The 21,959-nt window shown below is 41.1% G+C and overlaps 1 protein-coding gene across 1 annotated transcript in view; it reads left to right on the top strand.

The window, feature by feature from the left end:
• The first annotated feature begins 17,337 nt into the window (after positions 1 to 17,337).
• Positions 17,338 to 21,959, top strand: part of LOC311047608 (receptor-type tyrosine-protein phosphatase eta) — a 57,901-nt gene continuing 53,279 nt past the window's right edge. The window contains exon 1 of the mRNA XM_084060380.1: positions 17,338 to 17,576. Coding sequence (XP_083916506.1) covers positions 17,505 to 17,576 — 72 coding nt within the window. The 5' untranslated portion in view covers positions 17,338 to 17,504. The remainder of the gene's footprint in view (positions 17,577 to 21,959) is intronic.

The raw sequence follows: 21,959 nt of genomic DNA, 5'->3' as shown, positions 1-21,959 counted from the left end.
GCCATCTTGGTGATATAGAGCACCTTGTAGCAACTCATAATGTAATAACGGCGTAATAACAGTTCATAATATAATAAACTAAATGTCATAAAAGCTCATAATATAATAAAATCATGAGCGGTAGCGCAATAACGGGTTTTTGCATAATATAATAACGTAATAATTTGTTACATTAAGATTTTTTTTAAATAATTGTTTTTGGCTTTATCTGCCTTTTATTAGATAGTATACAGTAGTCTGAGAGGAAATGGGGAGAGAGAGATGGAAGTGACATGCAGCAAAGTCCGTCAGGATCGGGAGTCGAACCCGCGACACGCTGTGCCCGGACCACCACGCCAGCTGTCCGGGCCATAACTGCTCAAATTGTTGAGAAAAGTGTTACATCTTATAATCAGTATCAGTATCATGGTCAGTGTCATGGTCAGCATCATGCTCAGTTTCATGGCAAGTGTCAGTATCATGTTAGTATCATGGTCAGTATCATGTCAGTATCATGTCATTATCGTGTCAGTATCATGTTAGTATCATGGTCAGTATCATGGTCAGTATCATGTCAGTATCATGTCAATATCATGTCAGTATCATGTCAGTATCATGGTAGTATCATGGTCAGTATCATGGTCAGTATCATGGTCAGTATAATTGTAGTATCATGGTCAGTATCATGTCAGTATCATGTCAGTATCATGGTAGCATCATGGTCAGTATCATGGTCAGTATCATGGTCAGTAACATGGTCAGTATCATGGTCAGTATCATGGTAGGTGATGATTGACAGACAGAATTGCTCAGTAGCACCCCTCTGCCCAAAAGGACGTTTTGGTATTGCAGCTAAAAAAGCTTAGAATGACAGACAGTCAGATTGTGAGAAAAAAGATGTGGATGTTTTTTTAGGCTTACAACCTGTTTAATACGTATTAGGGGGCAATATTTATATATAATATATATTTTTTACATTCATGGTGTATCCCCTTTAAGCTTGTATAATTGTCTCCGCCAGGCCGAAAGGCATGGCGAGAGATTATGTTTTACCCCCTCCCCTGTCTGTCCGTCCGTCCGTCCGTCCGTGTGTGTGTCCTGTCCGTGTGTTACCAGCTAATCTCCGGCACCATTGGCCCGCTCGCTGCGAAACTGCGCACACACACTCCCTCGATACCAAATTTGCCCCAAATTTTTCACATGGGCCTGTTATAGCGCCACCAGGAGGCCGATTTGTGCAAAACCCATTTTTTGACATTACTCCTACAGATTTTATCCAAACGTCATGCAAATCGGTACACAGTATCTCTATAGTCATGTGATCATTGGCTAAGGTTGGCTTCCAAAGTTTGCAGGATTGGTCCGTTTTGAACAAAATGCCTCGAATCATGAACGCAGCTTTCAATTTCCATGAAATTTCACACAAACATTCCCACTAGGCCGAGGCAGAAATGCAACCCCTTTCACATTGGCCTGTTATAGCGCCACCAGCAGGTCTAATTCAGCAAAACACATTTTTGGAACAAAATGCCTCAAATCATGAATGCAGTGTCCCATTGAAAGGCCTAAGAAGAAATGGCACCCTTTTCACATTGGCCTATTATACCGCCACCAGGAGGCCACCATAACGTACCTGACCTGGCGGAGACCTGTACTCTGAGGAGCACCTTTTTATATGCTTTATAAATTAAGCACTTTGAAACTGAAGATGATGGCCAATGTTGATGATAGTAAAAATGATAATAATATCGTATCGATATCGTGAGCCCAATATCGTGTATCGTATCATACGTATCGTGAAATTAATGTTGTGACACCCCTAAATAGATTTTGAGTCATTTCAAAGAAGTTTTCAAAACATGATATTTTGACACTTTAAAAACTGAAAAATTACAAATAACTAATGGGTATAAATACATGTATTTAAACCTTTTTAAATGTCTCACCATTTCCTGCATTTGTGGGTGAGCGGGGAACATAGAACCTTTTTTTGGTTGAGTGGGGAACATAGAACCTTTTTTTGGATGAGTGGGGAACATAGAACCCTTTTTTGGTTGAGTGGGGAACATAGAACCTGGGGAACATAGAACCTTTTTTGGGGGAAGTGGGGAACATAGAACCTGGGGAACATAGAACCTGGGGAACATAGGGATGACCCCCTCTGGGGACCATGAAGATTACAATCTGATATTTGACTGGCCTGCCTGTGTGTGTGTGTGTGTGTGTGTGTGTGTGTGTGTGTGTGTGTGTGTGTGTGTGTGTGTGTGTGTGTGTGTGTGTGTGTGTGTGTGTGTGTGTGTGTGTGTGTGTGTGTGTGTGTGTGTGTGTGTGTGTGTGTGTGTGTGTGTGTGTGTGTGTGTGTGTGTGTGCGTGCGTGCGTGCGTGCGTGCGTGCGTGCGCGCGCGCGCGTGCGAATTTCACCCACTGTTTTACACCTGTAAACCTGTGATGTGGCAATGAAGTTGATTCTGAAGTTGATGCCTGTCTGTCTATTGACATCAGGCAGGCAGCAGCCCACAGAGTACCATATGCAGCACAGATGATGAGGCTAATATAGTGGAGGATTTGCATCAGAGGGAATAAGGGGAAGCCTAATTTGTACATTGTACTGTACATCGCCGAAAATAGCCAATCTACAAGCTCTCAGCACATCGCACTGCAACGTGTGGTAAGCTTATAGATCGGGCTATTTTTGGGGAGCAACACAGTCCTACAACAAAGTATAAAGGCCATCGCTGCAGGCTGCTGGCGTCATCATCTCACTTCCTCCAAACAGTGGTTTTTATGGAGCTTTATTTGACCCTGTGTGGACCGGCCGCCCACTGTGTGAGTAATATAGTATGGCTATTCAGACTGAGTAATAAAACCAAATGAACCAACTGTTACAATGTTACAGTACAGTATACAGTATGCTGTTCAGTGTTCAGCCAAGCAGAGATGCAGTATCTCACACAGTGGTGGAAGCCGTATAGAAATACTGTTGTCTTATGTAATAAAGTGCATTTATTTTATGGTATATAGCACCTTTATGCGAAGCACTTTACAATGTGCATTAATGTAGGCTACATTCACCCACCGATAGTGGAGGAAACCATGCATATGTTGTTGGTTAAGTGCTCATCAGGAGCAGTTAAGGGTTGTTTCAGTGTCTAGCTCCAGGACTTTGACAGTGACACTGCCCGGGATTGAACCCGGGAAACTTCCTATATGCCCAAGCAGCCGCTTTATTTCCTGAGCCACTGCAATCCATGAGGAGTAAAAGTAGGTGTTAGTATCAATATTAACAGTACCAAAGTAGAAGTCCTCCATTTGTCATATACTTTTTCTAAAACAGACGATCTACAATCTCACAATGTGACACATTAAGAGTTAGTGCATCAGCTATTTTCGAATCGGATCGGCAGTGCGACGTAGGTGTGAGGGCCTCGTAGCAGCTCGAACCTCTAGTAAGACTAGTATATAAAAATTGGCTTAAGGGAGTGTGTCGTCTAACCTCCACGTGTCGTCATGGCATCAGGCGCAAACAAATTGAGAACAGTGCTTGAGTAAATGTACTTAGTTACTTTCCACCACTGATCTTACGTAGTGGACGGAAACAAAAACCTCCTCCAAGTTCCATGTTATGTAGAAGCATCAGTTTGAAAGCATCTCACACTCGCAACCAGTGGCCAGCAGGGAGGGAATGTGCAACACATGGGCTGTGTTGATGCTTTGTATGTTATTATCACATTTGGAATATCAATATATCCATATACCATACAGTATATATATTTTTTTACCTTTATTCACCCAGGATAAGTATGCTGAGCACAAGGGATCTTTTTCAGCAACACCCAATCACACACATTAAAACCAGAGAACTGTCACTAGTCTGACACTGTTGGCCACTGAGCAGCTCCACTGGAGCAGAGTTGGGGGTTCAGTGTCTTGCTCAAGGGCACTTCAGCGGGGGAGGGGTAAGCGGTGGCCATTCACTTCCTTTACTTTACTTCCTTTACTTTATTTGTTTATTTTGACGGATATTAATGAACAATACATATCAATGTAATGTAAATACACCGGATTTAGCAAAAATGCTAATTTACTGTACATCCGCAGTCCCCACAAAAATACATAAAAACTAAAACAGGCACACAATAGAGTACATTCCATTCCATTCCATTCCATTACACAGGGAAAACAGAGCATAATACATAAATACAATAACAGACTCCCCTGATTTTTCCTACCGGTCCGCCGGGTCAAACCGTGAACCTTTCGTCACAAACGCACACCTCTAGCCTTTTGGCCACCCCTTCCCCCAAATATGGGATGAGTATACTGTGGTACTGTATGTAAGTATTGTATGTACAGTAAACAGTATGTACAGTTTGTAAGTGTAAACAGCATAGTGAGTTTACGCTGTCCTTCCTGATGTACTGATGCTGTGCTGCTATGGAGGGCTAACCACTGTGTTTACATGATGCTCTGCTGGCAACAGAACACATTTATGCTTTTATCTGTGTGTGTGTGTGTGTGTGTGTGTGTGTGTGTGTGTGTGTGTGTGTGTGTGTGTGTGTGGTGTGTGTGTGTGTGTGTGTGTGTGTGTGTGTGTGTGTGTGTGTGTGTGTGTGTGTGTGTGTGTGTGTGTGTGTGTGTGTGTGTGTGTGCGTGCGTGCGTGCGTGCGTGCGTGCATGCGTGCGTGTGTGCGTTACTTAACAAGTCGCTTCGCACTGCGTTTCAAGTTGGAGATCTGCTGCTTTTAATACTTTTGTGTGATGCCGTAGTATGATCAAGTAGGTCGTTAATTTACGAAGAAACACAAAAAGTTACAATACAGAGATAAGAGGTTTCTGCCCGACAACTCCAAAATGTTATATTATATATGTTTCTTTTACAGTCTGTCTTCCAAGTGTCTAAGTTACAAATGAGGATTCAACTGTGTACAGAAGAGAGATCAGGGGTCTAGAATAGATAATCCACATGCAGTCAGGTTCTACGCTGATGATAGCCTGGTGTAAACAAACAGTGCTCGATGGCCACAGATACAGTATACAGGCCAGTTTCAAACAACACTGCAGCCCTCCAAAGCAAACAACAAGCTCTGACAGCGGTGATGTAAACACACATGTTCATGGGTCAACACTGCAATTAGGAGCCATTATCCCAACGTAAACACACAGCCAAATGAGAGTAGAAAAGAGATGGACAGATGTAACACAGAGATGAGAACACTGCAGCAGAATACGTCCCTTGATACAGATTGTGTGAGTTTTTTATCCACAAGCATAATTATTTAAGTGTTCTGTTGTGCGTGTGTGTGTGTGTGTGTGTGTGTGTGTGTGTGTGTGTGTGTGCGAGTTGCTGTGAATATACAAACAGCAGTTTAAAGGGAAATGTCTCTTTGTGGACAGACATAATCCAGCATGATGTTTGATGCATGAAGTAAACACGGGGGGGGGTGGGATCATCCATGTGTCAGTGGAGGGGTCAGTCAGAGGAGGGGTAGGGCTCAGGGTTGATGCGGGGGTCCCTCTCTCCCGTAGGACAATGGTTCTCAAACTTTTTATTTTCAAGGACCCGCAAATTGTTATTTAGCCACGGACCCCCATCTCAAAACATTTTGTGCCAGGGACAACCATAAGAGAAGATTTGTGTGTTTTTTTTTTTTAAAGACTCAAGGACCCCCCCCCCCTCCCCCCAGCATCCTCTCCTCTTTTTTTGGTGAATATATATGGATATGAGGTACCGGTCAGGAATGTGTACGTGAATTCTCATCTCTCTCAACGCTAATGATGCTTTGACTGAATCATTTCCAAAATGATGATTAGGTAGGAATGCCACATACTGTAAGATTCTCCACATTGTTTTCCCTCTGATATATTTAGTACATCTATGTACACAGTACTTGCGTGTGATTTTGGAGGTCAGCTATTTTTGCTACGTTCCGAAGAAGTAGGGCATTAATTGGCAAAAAAAAAAGGTTGTATTATAGTTATATGGAGATACAAGGTTTCTGCCCGACAACATGCCACTATATGCAAACATGTGTAACTGTAACAATCACTGTCGGAGGCAAATGAGGTCACCAAGCCAGTTACAATGAGTGACACTCCACAGATTTTACCCATTATACTCATGTGTTTTTCTCCTTTCATTAACAGAATAACCACTTTCAACCCTAGTTGGGCATTATTACATTATTATTACATTATTATTACAGTTATTTAGCAGACGCTTTTATCCAAAGCGACTTACAATAAGGCCATTCAACATAGGTAGGCAAGAAAACTAGTATTCACCAGAAGTCTTAAGTGCATTCTCTTCTAAAACAAGCAACTAAGAGTATACCTAGCGCTAAAGGTAAAAATGTCATGCATGTCATGTTAAATTAAATAAAAATGTAAAAAACCTGTGAAGAATTTGCTTGCAGCGTAACACAAAGTGACGCGCTGTGACCTTGTATACAGTATCTGCTATTTTTGAATAGCCAACATAAAAAATATGGATAAAGGTTTTAACACACGCACTCGCAACACTTAAATGATTTTTCAAAAATGTCCAAAAATAGCAGATAAGCTTGCAACGTGAAACAAAGTGACGCACTGTGAGCTTGTACATCTGCTATTTTTGAATAGCCAACATATAAAATATAGATAAGGGGTTAAAACATATTAACACATTTAGCTGGGGACCCCCTGGAGCCCCCTTAAGGACCCCTGGACCCCACTTTGAGAACCACTGCTCTATAGCAATCATTACTATTGGAATGCTGAGCTATTTAACATCATTAATATCACTTACAGCACCTTCAACATTCCTACAGTACAGTACATGCTGGACAGCATGCAGAGGAAAAGGCTGCATGGGTTAATTAGGATTGGAACGCTTCAAACAAACATCCCTCCATAGTTATCTCATATTTGTCTTTGTGGATCCCGGGGGAAATAACGGAGGAGGAGGGTCAACATGAAGAAAATCCTGTCTGCCTTTCCGGTGTCAAGGTGTGAGCCTGTTCCAGGAACACTGCAGCACTCACTCCCTTCCCTTATAGGCTACTTCATCCTCCTTATATTAACTTTGTACTTCCTTGTCTGCAGATTTGGGACTGCTGCATGGTTTAAAAAGAAACACTTAACTTTGACCACTGCAACCATATTCTGGGGGGATGTTAGCCAAACATAGCCGATCTAGATTTTTGGCAAAGAGACTTGTTGCAGACGTAAAAAGTGGTCCAAGAACAGATCCAAGTCAGGATTGCGTGAGAGACTATTATTATTGTTTTTACCCCTTTTTCTCCCTAATCTAGTCGTTATGCCAATTAATTCCTCTCCGCACACATTTCTGTGTGTCGTCACTGCTGTTGTGTCCTACTACTGGCCCTCCTGCCAGTGAGGAGCCCGCACCGGTAGGACGTAGAGCCTTCGTCCTACTCCTCCCGCCCAACACTCCCCGCTGACAGGTGTCGCTCCAGCCTGTAGGTAGGATTATGTGCAGTGACAAATATCACTCTTCCGCCCCAGCTTCCCTCCCCCAACACGGGCCAAGAATAGGTTTTCCAGAGAAATAATTCTTCAATTCTTTGTGCATTTATGGGATGCATATGCAGTACAATACATATCCTTTTACAGTTAAAGAGACAAGCACTTAAAGCGGCAACCCGATTCAAACCCTGTAGTCTCCCACGTGGAACACCAAACTTCTATTGCTCTCAAGAGGGAATCCCTGCTTGAGTTTGCTGTTTAGTTTATAGTTTTTTGTTTTTCAAAAGGTATAGTTTTATGATTACTCAGGGGCAAGATTTTTGCTATTTTTTAAGGCACGTTCTCCATGATTTTTGCTAGTTTTGTAAATACACCAAACCATTTCAGTTAGTCATAATTTTCATTTCAGTTAACTAAAATGTTTAGTTTTTCCCCCCAATTCTAGTTTCAGTTATAGTGTTATAACTTGGTCCCTACCCTAACATCCTCACTACATGTCCAGTTTTGACGTGTGGACTGCAGCCAACGCATGTTCATTTCACCCTTAATTAGGACATTCTTCCATTGTCCTCAGTGTTTGCCCTGGAACAAGAAATGCTTGGGTTCCTTTCCTCCTTGACTTTTCCTCTGAAAAGGAGAGCAAACATTCAAAAGATGGCCCTTCATGGTTGAACCTGAATAGGGTCAGTGCCTGTCGAGATTGTGCAAGTTTCTTTCCAAGCCAAGGTCTGTTGTGATAGAAATAGCATCCATCATTGTAGAGAGCTAGGCCACGTAATGTGATGACGTCTTTTCTTTCTTTCTTTCTTTTGGTAGCTGCTTTATTTGATGATGGATTCCAGTGCAAGCAGCAATCATTTGACGATTTCACATCTTTTGAACACCTTTCTGCTATCTTTATTATATATATTAAAATGTTCACCGTGTGTTCTACTACAAATTATTTACATGTTGGATTTGTTTAGCACTAAATGTCTCAATATTTTAAAGCTTGTAACAATGTACCTTACCCTCTCTGATCATTCTGTTTTCTTAGATAGATAGATTTAAAACAGGGCACTGATTTAGCTATAGCCTCACGGAGGGTGTTCCATTGCCTGGGTGCCCAGGCCGCAAAAGCCTGATCAGCCCGGGTAGCGTAGCGGGTCTTGGGATCAACTAAGAGGGCCTTACCTCCACCAGCATATCCGTAATGTAGCCTAACTGGAAGCCTGTCCAGGCCGGCATTTCCAGAATGCCGGAACGCTGAGCACACAATGGCAAAAATACAAAACCCCAGACTCACAATGGTATCTACAGTATAAACAATTTACTTTTTAGAACTGTGACAAGTGTTAGACAATCCTTTTTCCCTCACATCATCAACAAAGTAATACACGCTCCTTTGATATAATCTTGATAGACTGACAATCCCCTTGGCACCAGCCCTTGAATTCCTTTCCAACAATAAATGGAAATGAGTTTGCTTCTTTTTCCATAAAAATAAAAAAAATAGCCATCAGTAGGTCCATGCAAAACAAAACTTATGTCACCACTACATTAATCTAAAAGTAAATTGGTAAATATGACATATTTACTGAAAATACTTACAAATGACACAGATATTACACCTTTAAAAAACAAGTCTAGATGCTTCTGGTTAATAATAATAGCGGTGGGTATTGATTTAGGATTACCAATTAACAAGACTTACTCAAACACTGCTATTTTCTTAGTGCAATAATACATGAGCCAAGTAAAATTGTTTTAGTCTTAGCCTTAAATAGATACTTTGCACCTTTTGTACCTGTCTCGTGCCTCTTGTTCTTGTATTTGTATATTATGATTTCTATTATATTATGTTTTCCCTGTGTAATGTAATGTAATGTACCTGTTTTAGTTATAATGTGTTTTTGTGGGGACTGCGGATGTAAATTAGCATCTTTGCTAAATCCGGTGTATTTACATAACATTGATATGTATTGTTCATTAATATGCAGTGTCCCGTCTGAATAAACAAATAAAGTAAGTCAAGTATAACGTATCCATGTCTTTATCTCCTTAGTGAGTACCAATTAAATTAAGATAGTATAGACGTCCCTCAAATCTAAAACTAGAGACTGATGGTAAAGTGTTTAACAAAGGACTCAAATTATGGTTAAAATCAAATCCACAATGCTGACATGAATAGTTTCTGACTGGTCTTTGGAATGATTATGTCTACTTTTGTTTCACAAGTTAATGTATTGGGTCTGATTTTGATTATAATGAGCATTTTTGTATTTGATTGGGTTTTATGTTTGTGTTTCTACTGTATTTAGAAAAGCCTCCTCTGCAGATGTTGAAAATGAACACTGGTGCTATAACACTTAAACAATGCATCTGGTTCATGTGATTGCGATGTCCATGTCAAATAAAAATAAACATAACATAACATAACATAAAATGGCTGAAGTGGTCCTTGTTACGTTTGATGCTAAATAAGTTGTCAGTTATTGATTTTGATGGAGTATCATGTTGTACTGTAGGAACAGAAACAATTGGATGTCGACCTCTGTTATTTTTATACTCTATTAAATTGTTGTATTTTTTATAACTCCCTAAATACCTCTTTTAAGTAGTTTGAATTGCCTTGTGTGTGTAAAAAATACAACACAAATACATTTTATCTTGCATTTCCTTCTTGCACTTTCGATCACCACATATTGTAAAACCTGACTCAATTTGTATAAATATTTGAAACATAAGCAGAAAATACTGCACAGCAAGACAAGTGTGAAAAACACTTTGATGCATTTTTTCCCCCCCAAACTGCCTCTTTCAGCTGTGAACTGTGTGATGAGGCGAGAAACAAAGATGCAAAGGAAAGAGGATCTGCTGAAAAGACTGAAAAAGCAGAAGCGATATTGGATCATGGTGACAGCTCTTCAATAACAGAGTGGCAGCAAATTTTGTCAGCAAAAATAAAAAAAACTTTAACACAGAGAGAGGAGTGCTCCGATGACCAGACCCTCTTGTCCTGCTACTTCCACTGCTGGGCGTCAGATAAGCGTGGATCTAGACGATGTTCATGAAAAACTGTTGACGTGTAGTGAGTCTTTTTCAGCACTGTATAATAGCACCCTCAATGCTACTGCATGTATTTTACATGAAGGCTGTTTTACGGCGTGGGTCACGCCTGAAGGGGTCAGCTGTCTGGAACAGTGGTTCTCAAAGACAGGTCTGGCTGGGGACCCCCAGGGGTCCAAGTGAAAACAAACAAAAAACGATCACAAAACATGGATTCTGGAAGGTTTCAGGTTGTGGAAGGTTTCAGCTTGTGGAAGGTTCAGGGTTACCCTTTGTATAGTGAAAAGGAGCCAATAGACAGACACGTGATTTCATGAGTGAGGTTAGTTAGTTATCGTTATCCAAGCAGAATGACTTGGAAGGAATTCAATTGAATGCAAATATGCAGAATGTCTGCATCTGTGCACTGCTCTTCGCACTCTCAAAATTAGGTTGCTTTGTGCATGTGCAGATGTGTGTTTGTGTGCATTGAAGTCTGCTTGTGTGGTTACATGCATGGCTATCCATTTGTGTATGTATGTCATGTACTTTAAATTAACCACAGAGGAACATGCATACTGCACATAATATAGACCCAGTTGGCTGGCTCCCCTTCTGGTCTATGCATCTTTGTCTCTGTTATTTGCCAGGGCAACATACAGTAGGTGCCAGCTACATCATGCCAAACAAGGCAGAATGTAAATCAGGCATTGCATCTCTAAGGCAAGAAAATGAGACACAAAATATATAACAACATGGCTTCCCTGTACAAATCTATTAGCTGTTATCTTGCAAACTGGCTTACAGTATATCCTGCTATATTGCCTGCATTTTATATGGTCAATTGACAACATTTCTTTGGTATTACTGTAGGATAATTGCTTTCCCTCATACTTTTCATTGGGCTACACTGATATGCAATCTTGCACAATGGCTACACATAGCCAGTGATAACCTGAGCTTTGTGTGATATAACATCGCTGAGCTGTGATTGGTGTACAGCGCTGCCTGTGATTGGTCTTATTTTGTAGGGACAGAGATGTATAAAGCGATACAGACAAACCTTGTTCGAGATCACTGGTTCTCAACGTTGGGTCCGGGGTCCACCAGGAGGTCCATGGGCCCTTTACCCACAGGTAAAAGTCCAAGGCCAGTCTGATGACAGGCTGTGGTCATGCCTTGTTCAACAGTCTGATGGTAGCTGACTGTTGGCCCTTGATACTACAGGAGGCCGCCTTTATGCGGCCGTGGTCGTTATAGGGGTAAAGGGTGGCTGGGGTGGTGCCTGTCCTTGATGATGCAGTGAGCTTTGACTACGCACCTCTTCTTGTACAGTTCCTGGAGCGAGGGGAGCTCGCCTCATATTATGCGTTCTGCTGATCGCACCACCCGCTATAGGTTTTTATTGTCTCCGCCAGGCCGTAAGGCATGGCGAGAGAGTATGTTTTGCACCCCGTCCGTCCGTCCGTCCGTCCGTCTGTCTGTCTGTCCGTCCGTCTGTGGACCGTCTGAGGAGCACTTTTTCTAGTTTTTTTCGTGCAGTGCGGTTTCCATACCAGGCTGTAACACAGCCTGACAGGACGCTTTGAATGTAGCTGTGGTAGTACAATCTGAGGATGCGAGGGCTAACTCTGTACTTCTACAGGTGGCGAAACTCATGTGTGTGGTGTGTGTGTGTGTCCCACTTGAGCTCCATAGCATGTGGAAACAAATCGAGAACCTGTGAAAAACGTTTTGCTTGGTACTTGTAGTCGAAAGAGAGCTATATTTTGTGGAACTGGAGGATGGGAGGTGACAGACAGACAGACAAAGAAAAGGCAACCATTGCACCAATTGACCAACTGAGGCCAGTGGAGACAGTTAGACAGTTGTGTTGCCACAATCCCAGCAGGATTGCATAACATCTCCTTAGAAATGGTGGGTCATTGTGACCAGTTTGGTCCATCTCTTTTACCATCTGTCATCATGGGCAGGCTTTTCATAACAGCTAATGTACCCCTGTCCATCACACTGTCCGTCCACCATCCACTCAGAGCACATTTAGTTGAATATAGCATAATTATACACTCGGTGAGTACAGTAGTTGAGAAATGCTGTGTGTTTTTATTTATATTTCTATTCCCTCACACACCATGTTCATAACAGCTTAATTTCTTTACCTGATCACGCTGTTTCACCAGCTTGCTGCTCCATGCCTGAATTAATATCCCTGTAGGTTAATGAATCTCACCTCTGTTTCCCATTTTCAGGCTCTTTTTGTGGATCATCCCAGTTCTGCCTTTCACCACATTCAGTAAGTACAGTAGTATTGCATATTTACAGACTACCTAAATTGTTAGGGACTACACCATGAATTTGAACTTTTCCATTTTTTTGTGTGTGTTTTTGGTCTCCCCTACCTCTCTTCTATCCCAAAAAATACCCCCGTTTGAACACTCAGGCTTTCACAGCATATCTGGGGTTTTCTGTAAATTGGTCTCAAAACAGACCAAACTGATTTTCACCCAGACGTGACGTCACGTCTGGTAAAATCCCTCCTGTTTTTTCAGTTCCAACTAAAATAATAAAAGATAAAAAAAACGTTTTTTATTTATTTTTATTTTTACTTTTTCCACACAGAACCAGGAGATAACATGCATACAAACTGTAAATAGCGCCCCGTGCCAAACAGGACAATGTGGTATTGCAGGTGAAAGTGCTTTATAAGCCAGAGAGAAGTTAGTTGGAATGAGTATATCTGAGGCTTGATTTAGGCTCAAACCTTTTGAAAAACGTTTGAGGGACATAAACAATATGATATTAAATATTAAATATTGTTTTTAAATTCATGGTGTAGATCCTTTAACGGATCATGAAGGAGTCATTACTGCACATGATTGTTAGCCGCAGATTCTATGCAAACAAAGGAGTTAGCGGCCGCTTGGGAAACGGAAGGTTCCCCCTGAGCTAGTGTCAAAGTGCGGTGTGTGAATGTGTGTGTGAATGGGAGAATGTAATGAACGCTGTAAAGCGCTTTGGATAAAGGCGCTATATAAATGCACCATTTACCATTTTACAGAGATGTAAACGGCTTGATTTTTTTCATGGTGACTCTCTGCAGAAGACATGCCTGAAGCCGGTCGGCCTGTGTGTCTGTGTGTCTGTCTGTGTTTCCGCAGCTTCTTGTGCACAGTGGCTGTAGGCCACAGAGTTACCTCAACTAATTTTCTTTTACATGTTTTATACTTTTAGAAATATTTATAAACTTTAGTTTTATAATGGAAGTCAAAGGAGCTCTGATAAGCTCTTGAGACCCAAATTTGGAGTCATACATCATTGATTTGTCATACACAACTGACGTCATCCATAACTGAAGTCACAGGCTGGACACATATTATATTTTGAACGCAAAGTTCTGTTTGACCACTTGAACCCCCGCATTCCTATTCAATGGGGTAACATTCGTCCAAAATAACACAAGCTCACAATGCATAACAGTGAGCTTGTACAGTAGATCGGCTATTTGTGGCGAAGAGATTTGTGTACACGGAGTCTTAGTACAGTTGCAAGGTTTGACTAGAATAGAGGGGTTTATAGGGATATTTCACTTTCACTATTGTATTGTATTTTATTTTATTATTGTATTCTATATTTTTCTTGTATTCTTATATTTCCCCCAAAATCTATAAAAAATCTATTTAAAAAGTAATGGAAAAAACACAGCCTCTCACGCATTAGAAGGACAACATCAGTCACAGAAACAACTAACAAGGACATGTGTTTTCAATGAATTTAACATAACATGGTTCAAATGGAGTTTGAAGTAACAATGGGTTTAGATAGGATGGGAGTGTGTCTGATAAAATGAATATCGAAATCTAAATACTGAATCAAGCAACTTAAAAACTGTTTGGGGTGCTCGCAAAAGCCTGAATAGACGTTAAAATTACCCCAAACATGTTTGAAAGTAAAATATCCCTTTAAAGGAGAATTTTGGACTAAATTTTTCTTACCTTTTCTATGATGTTATGATATCTTAGGATTAATGGTACTGTAGAAGATTTTCATAACTCCATCCTGGGTCCGCCACAGCTTAAAACGTGCGCGGATAGGCCTTGCGTTAGATCACATATTTTAATAGCTTTTTTTTTGAGAGAGAGAGATCTGACGTTAATAGTGACAGAACACTATCCAACCAAAAAGAACAAGGCCTATCCGCACACGTTTTAAGCTGTGGCGGACCCAGGATGGAGTTATGACATTTTTCTATTGTACCATTCATCCTAAGATATCATAACATCATAGAAAAGGTAAGAAAAATTCTCCTTAAGTGGTTGAATTGAAAGTGAAACCATATACAGTATAATAGAGAAAAGGGAAGACTGGAAGTGACAAGGTCTTTCAGAGATGTTGAAATACAGGATGTGGCATCAAAGTTGCACCAGACATACAGTCACCAGCCAATAAATGATTTGTTTGAGCATTTACGGCCCAATATTAATTACAATGTTATGCTACCTTGTAGTTAAGGCCTCTGTAGTATTAGTTCTATATATACGTACTCTATGGCAGTGGTTCTCAACATCTGGACTGAGGCCCACCAGGGATCCGGCAGGGCCGGCATAAGATTTTGGTGGTCCTAAGCAAGATCGTTTGTAGCCTCAAAACACTCCCAGCACAACCACCAAATCACATCACGTTCACGCTCACGCTCACGCTCGCACGCACGCTCACGCTCACGCTCGCACGCACGCGCGCGCACGCACGCACGCACGCACGCACGCACGCACGCACGCACGCACGCACGCACGCACGCACACACACACACACACACACACACACACACACACACACACACACACACACAGGCATAGGAAAGCATAAGTATGATTTGGGCTTAATGCATACAGTGCCTTGGAAAATATGTTTTGAACATGCTTAATTATAGGCTTTTTTCTTGACATTTTGTTGAATATCCATCTACATATATGGAACAACAAATTATGATCAGTGATTATTCGATTAATTGTCCATAAATGTTCTGTAAATACCATAAAGCGGAAGCCCAGTGGTGGACAGCAATCTACATTTACTTGAATACTGTATTAACAAGTGCATCTTTTGAATATTGAGAGCGTGAGGGTGCCCCCCTCCCCCTAGTGGTTGTGGCCCAAAGCGACCACATGGCAGCCCTGTGGGTCTGAGGTAGCCTACACCAGTGTCAAGGGTTGCATTGTTTGACCTCTCATTTACCCTGCCACATCGCCATTATGTGTCAGGTAGGTAACCTGCATTGTGGGCGGGGGCACCTAAACATTGTGGGCACCTCAATCAATGCTATGTAAAAAAAAAAACACAATTTGACATTCAATGTGTATAATATTTCTACAATTGCTACACCTTGATAATAAGTTGAAGGGTAAATGTAGGTCTGATAATGATGCATGTGCATGTTCAAATCATGTATAGCCAATTAACGTTAATGCCCACTATGTTTTGGTGCCCACTCTTCCTGTGCCCGTTTGTTGGAGCCAGAAGAACAGTATGACCCCCACATCAGTGATTATGAACCCATGAATTATTGTTACATTTTATTATATGAGCAGGATCATGTATAAAGTGGGAAAACCTAGCCTACTGATTAATCACAAAAAGATAGCCTAATTGAGCATTGCATTATTATTTTAGGCTATATCAGCTCATCACCATCCATCACCACCATCTCCCTCATGTTAAATCATGGGCATCATTAGTAAAGCCCTTAGAAACTGGGTCCGACTCACTCAGCTTCTTAAACATGTTCTGCCGTGTCTGTGTGCGTTGTATTCTTCATCATGGACCCCCTGCATGCATTCCTTAACCCTAGTGTCGCTCAGTTATGGCAAGAATGCGGGATGGCTTTTACATTACTCAATGTCTAACATCCGCCACACAAAGTCCACTTTTTGGGGGGATGCTGTGCGAGTCATCGCTCGCCCCCCCAAAAAAGAACAGATCTACAAGCTAATTCGAGCCTGGTGTCGCGAGGAGTTAGCTTGTAGATCTGTTCTTTTTTTTGCCCGAGCTATCAGGCACCTGGGCCGACTTGGCCATGGCTCACACGACGGTCGTCTGTCACGATCGTCATGTATGAACTTCAACCTGGTGTTTGCACTTTCTCCATGTATGGCCCGCACATCTACATAAACGTTCAAATTTCCAATATAAAGTGCTTAACCCATGGCCACGGATGTTACAATTATTTACGGACCCTCAGAAGTACCCATATTGTCTGTATTGTTTAGAAAAAACATTTTTTAATCCGATTGATGGCCATTTTCTCTGTATTTTCTTCATATGCTTTCCACTACGAGACCCTATCGTTTGGGAGATGTATTGCACTCTGATACATTAAAACTCTATGATAAAATGGCCACCAATCGGATTAAAATGCTTGTTATTGAACAATACGGAAGAGACGGGTACTTTTGAGGGACCGTACAGAATTGTAACATCCATGGCCATGTGGTAAGCACTTTATATTTGAAATCTGAACGTTTATGTAGATGTAAATGCTAAAAAGGAAGAATGTGCAAACACCAGGTTGAAGTTCATCCATGACAGTCGCGTTTCAGGGTTAGTGATAGATGCTGTGCGAGTCATCCCTCGCCCCAAAAAAAGAACAGTTCCACTAACGACACCGCGCGTCGCAAGTCGTAGTTAGCTTGTACATCTGTTTTTTTTCTTGCACACAGAGTCAGTGCAGTCACACAGCGGAGGGCTGGAACTTTTTGAAAGTGACGCTAGAGTTGGACGGACACCGCTCCTCCCCGTTGTAAGGGGACAGAGAAAAGTTCCCCCTTCTCTCGCTAAAAGTTTCCTCCTTTTCTCATGCATGCCACTATTTGACCCAACAACTTGACGGAGAGGGAGAGAGCCACAGAGAAACCCAATAGAAGATACTGTGTTGTTGTTTTTGTTTGTCAGGAGGAGTGAAGACAAATATAAGTTTTGGAAATGAAAGCGTTATTCATGATCGGGTAGAAGAATCGCTTGCTTTCCCCCCAAACAGCATCATGAAGCGACCACTGTCCCACCACCTCAGTGTTGTACTGAGGACCCTTCTGGTGTGTCATACACTCGTCAAGGTAAGAACGTTTCTCATGGATATCACATTGATTTAAAAAAGAAAAAGCATCAAAAACTGATCGCAGGTGTGTGTGGTTTGAGTATCAAGACAAAGGCAGCCTTGTATTTGCGTCCTCTAAAGGTCAACGTTGAGCCCACGGGTCGCACCTGTTGCATCAGGTAACCATGGTCAGTCATTCCAGGGCAACCATGATAAGCCTATATGAATTCTGAGCTCATATGAAAAGTTAGAAAATCCTGAATTTATGTAATAAGCTTCTTTTTTTTTTGATTGATTGAATGCTTTATTAACAGTTTGCAAAAAAGGTATAGTGGTACAATTATACAAATGGTGCTAAAAGGATAACCCAAAAAGCCCTGAGAGCTTATTTCCATTGTGGTCCTGTGTTTTTACTACACTGTTTTGCTAAAAAAGCTTTTACTACACTGGTAACTGTGGATAAAAGTGTTGTCAGATGATGATGATAAAAGTGTCAATGCTGCTGTAATGATGAATATGGTCCTTTGAGAATTGTAATGGATTCAAATTTATGTTCAGCACACTAATTATTGTAATATGCTGCTGACCTTCAGTGTGGGAGACTGGTTTAACAATGGTAAGCTCTTTATTGGAAAACACAGACAGAATATATTACATTTAAGGATTTAAATAAATAGGCTAAATAAATAAAGTTTATTGAAATCACCCACATCTGTCTTTAGGTTTTTGTTGTTTTCAGTGTTTCAGGTCAACTTTAGTAGGCTATTATACAGTCTTGAGGTGCTATTTATTGGCATATTTATGGTTGTGAAGATCACTATTTTTTTTATTTTTGTGTAATGTATTGTCAAAAGTGTATTTGCACACCTGAATACAATCTTTGTGACAGGACCAGGTGTGTTGCATTCCTTATAATTTAAGGAATAAAAGACACTGTCTGCAGTTTGCTCAATAAAGAGACAATGTAACAGGTAACGTTTCGGTCAAGGACCGATATATCTGATGAATGCTTTGCTTTCTACTGAAACTTTGGCTATTAAATTGTTTCTATTGACCAAGTGTCTTTAAATACTTAAATTATAGGGAACGCAACGCACCTGTCACAAAGATTGTATTCAGGCGTGCAAGAGACTTTTGACAATACATTACACTAAAATTAAAAAGAAATGTGATCTTCACAACCATAAATATGCCAAAAAATAACACCTTAAGAGTATATAATACTAAAGCTTACCCATCAAACCTGAAACACTGAAAACAACTCAAATCTAAAGATAAAAAAATATATATAAATAAATGAAGTTTATTGAAATCACTGACATCTCAGTCATTTCACTAAACTTCATTTATTTATGTAGTCATTTGTTCCCTAAATTGTGGTGTAAGTGTAATGTCATGTAAATAGACTCATATTCATCACTGTCCAAAAACCTGGACGTACTTATACAAAAACATTATTGTGTGAATATTGAATACTGTATTTTATTGGTGTTGCTTAGGCGAGTGTGTGCGCTCTACTCCGTGACAAGCCTTTACACCAGCTGTTCATATCTTTGCTGCCGGGCAGAAACCTCCATATTCTAACTTCTTGTGTTTTTTTCCGTAATTGAATGCCCTACTTGATCATACAGCGTCACACAAAAGTATCAAAAGTAGCAGATATACAAGCTCGAAACGTGGCGCGTTCGAGCTTGTAGATCTGTTACTTTGGCTACTTATGAATTTGAATCCTGACAAGTAACAGTTTTGGACGTATGAGGATATGAGACGACCGCTCGAAACAGGCACCATTAATTACAAATCTTACATAACACGCTGACCAGTGAAATTGTAGTCACAGACCCACCTGTTCTCATCTCAGGGCCTTTCTGGAGGGAGGGAGGGAGGGAGGGAGGGAGAATGGTATATAAGAGGATGTGTGTGGCCAATGCCAAGGGGTCAGCAATGGAATGAGGTTCAGCTCTGAGGTTTCTGTCACTCTGTCACCGGGGAGGGTAGCTGCACCCAGTGGCCACATCGCTTTAGACCTACGGCTGGCTTTTAGGCGTACTACTGTATGATCTAGAGCAGTGTTTCTGAAGGCCTTGCAACAAAACAGTTGTAAGGTCAGTACCGCACCAATGCAACTCCTTGCAACTGCCATTGGGGAGAGCGGTTGCAAGTAGTTGCATGTTGCAAGGAGTCGCATTGGTGCGGTCTGGCCTTTACATCTTGCGATGCTATATTAACTACTTTTGCTGGGGGTCCCCGACTCCCCGGACCCCACTTTGAGAAGCAATGATCTGGAGGTGATGCTCTAATACAGCGGTTCTCAAAGTGGGTTCAAACAAAGGGGGGGGGGGGTTCTAAATGAACAGTTACAGGTCTGTTACTCCGAGAGTATACAAATACTGTTCATACAAATAGGGAGTAATGCATGAGTACTGTACATGCATTACAAATGGGAGCAAATGGACCTGTAGTAGGTTCCATTTGGTTCCATCTGTATATTCTCAGAGTTATATGGGGGTCCTTGAAATTTCAAAGGTTTCAGAACCGAATGGATGCTGTAATAGAACAGCTGGGTGGGCTGCCGTTATGTGGACAGCTGCTGTCACACAGTTATAGAGTGTGAATTAGACTGTGCTGACAGCGTCATTATTACCACCCTCCTCCTGTATATGTATACAGTACAAATGGAACCAAAATGGACCCGTGGGGTTTAGAATCAGAATCAGAATCAGCTTTGTTGTCACATCACAGCGTCCGGTGGGTTCCATGTGTACACTTGTTTACAAAATGGTTAAATCACACAAAAAACACTGAGGATTTTATACTCTGCATGTTCTATGATTCTAGTTCTAGTCGTATGACAGTTCCTTACACGGGTGGTTCTCAAAGTGGGGTCCCCCAGGGGTCCTTGATGGGGTTCCAGGGGGTCCCCAGCAAAATGATTGATAGTTAGGAATAGGAACCAAATGGACCCTTATGTGGCTGTAACTCTGAGAGTGTACGAGTTATGGTGGTCCGTGGTCTAATGCAGGGGTTCTCAAAGTGGGGTCCGGGGACCCCCCGGGCCCTATCAGCTATTTCCCCATTTTTATTTTTTTTTACATTTTTAACACCACAAATCTTGTATGGGGGGTCCTTGGTACAAAATATGTTTAGAGGGGGGTCCTCCACCACGGCCAAATAAACATTAATTTAGAGGTCCTTGACATGAAAGAGTTTGAGAACCACTGCCTTACACGATAAAACCAGTTGGAAGGCTGATGATGCAAATTTGGTAATTTGTCCAGTTGATAAGAGGAACACATTATTATTAGCTCTGCTCCCTGTCCTTGTCCTTTACAGTGTTGCCAGATTATGTGAGAGAAATAAGCAACCAGGTCTAGGAAAACAAGCCCAAAACTATAGGCCACATGAGCACCTAAAATCTTACTGTACAGGACGTACTGTACATCGGCTTTTTGAAAATAGCCGATTTACAAGCTCACAACGCGTCATATTGTGAGCTTGTAGATCTGCTATTTTCCAAAAAAAATCTTGACATAAAATGTGGAATATTTGGAAGATTCTTGAAACATTCTAACAACACAAATCTGGGACGGGGCTCCCTGGCACAACACATTTTCAGATGGGGGTTATAGGGACAAATACATATTAATTTGGGTGGTCCTTGACATGAAAATGTTTAAGAACCACTGATTTAACAACATTAGGAAACAAGCCCAAATAAGCAACTACACTTAAGAAACAAGCCCAGAAAAGAACGTAACCCGCAAAAAGACCAATATTTACAAGCAACTTTACAGAAAGACAAGCCCAAAGTCGCTTATAATAAGCAGACATGGCAACACTGGTCCTGTACTGTTGTGTTGTAACGTGTTGTGTAGTCGTGCTGCCTGGCTTTGATGAGAGGAACTAATGAACCATGACTCATACAGATACATTTTGCTTCTATGAAGGGTACACAGTCGTCAGTGTGCCCAAGCACAGAGCCTCTCTGGTACACATGCAAATGTGAGCCAGCCAGTCGCCATGCCATGCCGTGGGTTTTAATCCTGTTTGGGGAAAGTAACAGGTGGAAATGACAAGGGCTTTTGATGTGGACTTGGTGGAAATTATTATCAGATTGGATGTTGTAACTTAGGGATAGCACATCATTTGTGCTGTGAGCGTGAAATTATTATGAAAATTAAAAGAAAAAATAATAATAACAAAATAATATCTTATTTTTATTATTCATATCTGTATTAATAATAGAAACAAATAAACAAAATAAAAAAATAAGCAGAATGCACCTCAGTTCTGGGCATATAGATACATTTCAATGAAAGAGATGTACTAATGTTACTATTGAGATATCAAAAATATGTTTATTTTTTAATGTATCCATGCAATAATTTGGGGAAATGTAAAG

Source organism: Gymnoscopelus microlampas, assembly GCF_963454915.1.
Source record: "Gymnoscopelus microlampas genome assembly, chromosome: 6".
Taxonomy (NCBI): domain Eukaryota; kingdom Metazoa; phylum Chordata; class Actinopteri; order Myctophiformes; family Myctophidae; genus Gymnoscopelus; species Gymnoscopelus microlampas.
The sequence above is the reverse complement of the archived record's forward strand: the minus strand, read 5'-3'. Positions and strand labels throughout refer to the sequence as shown.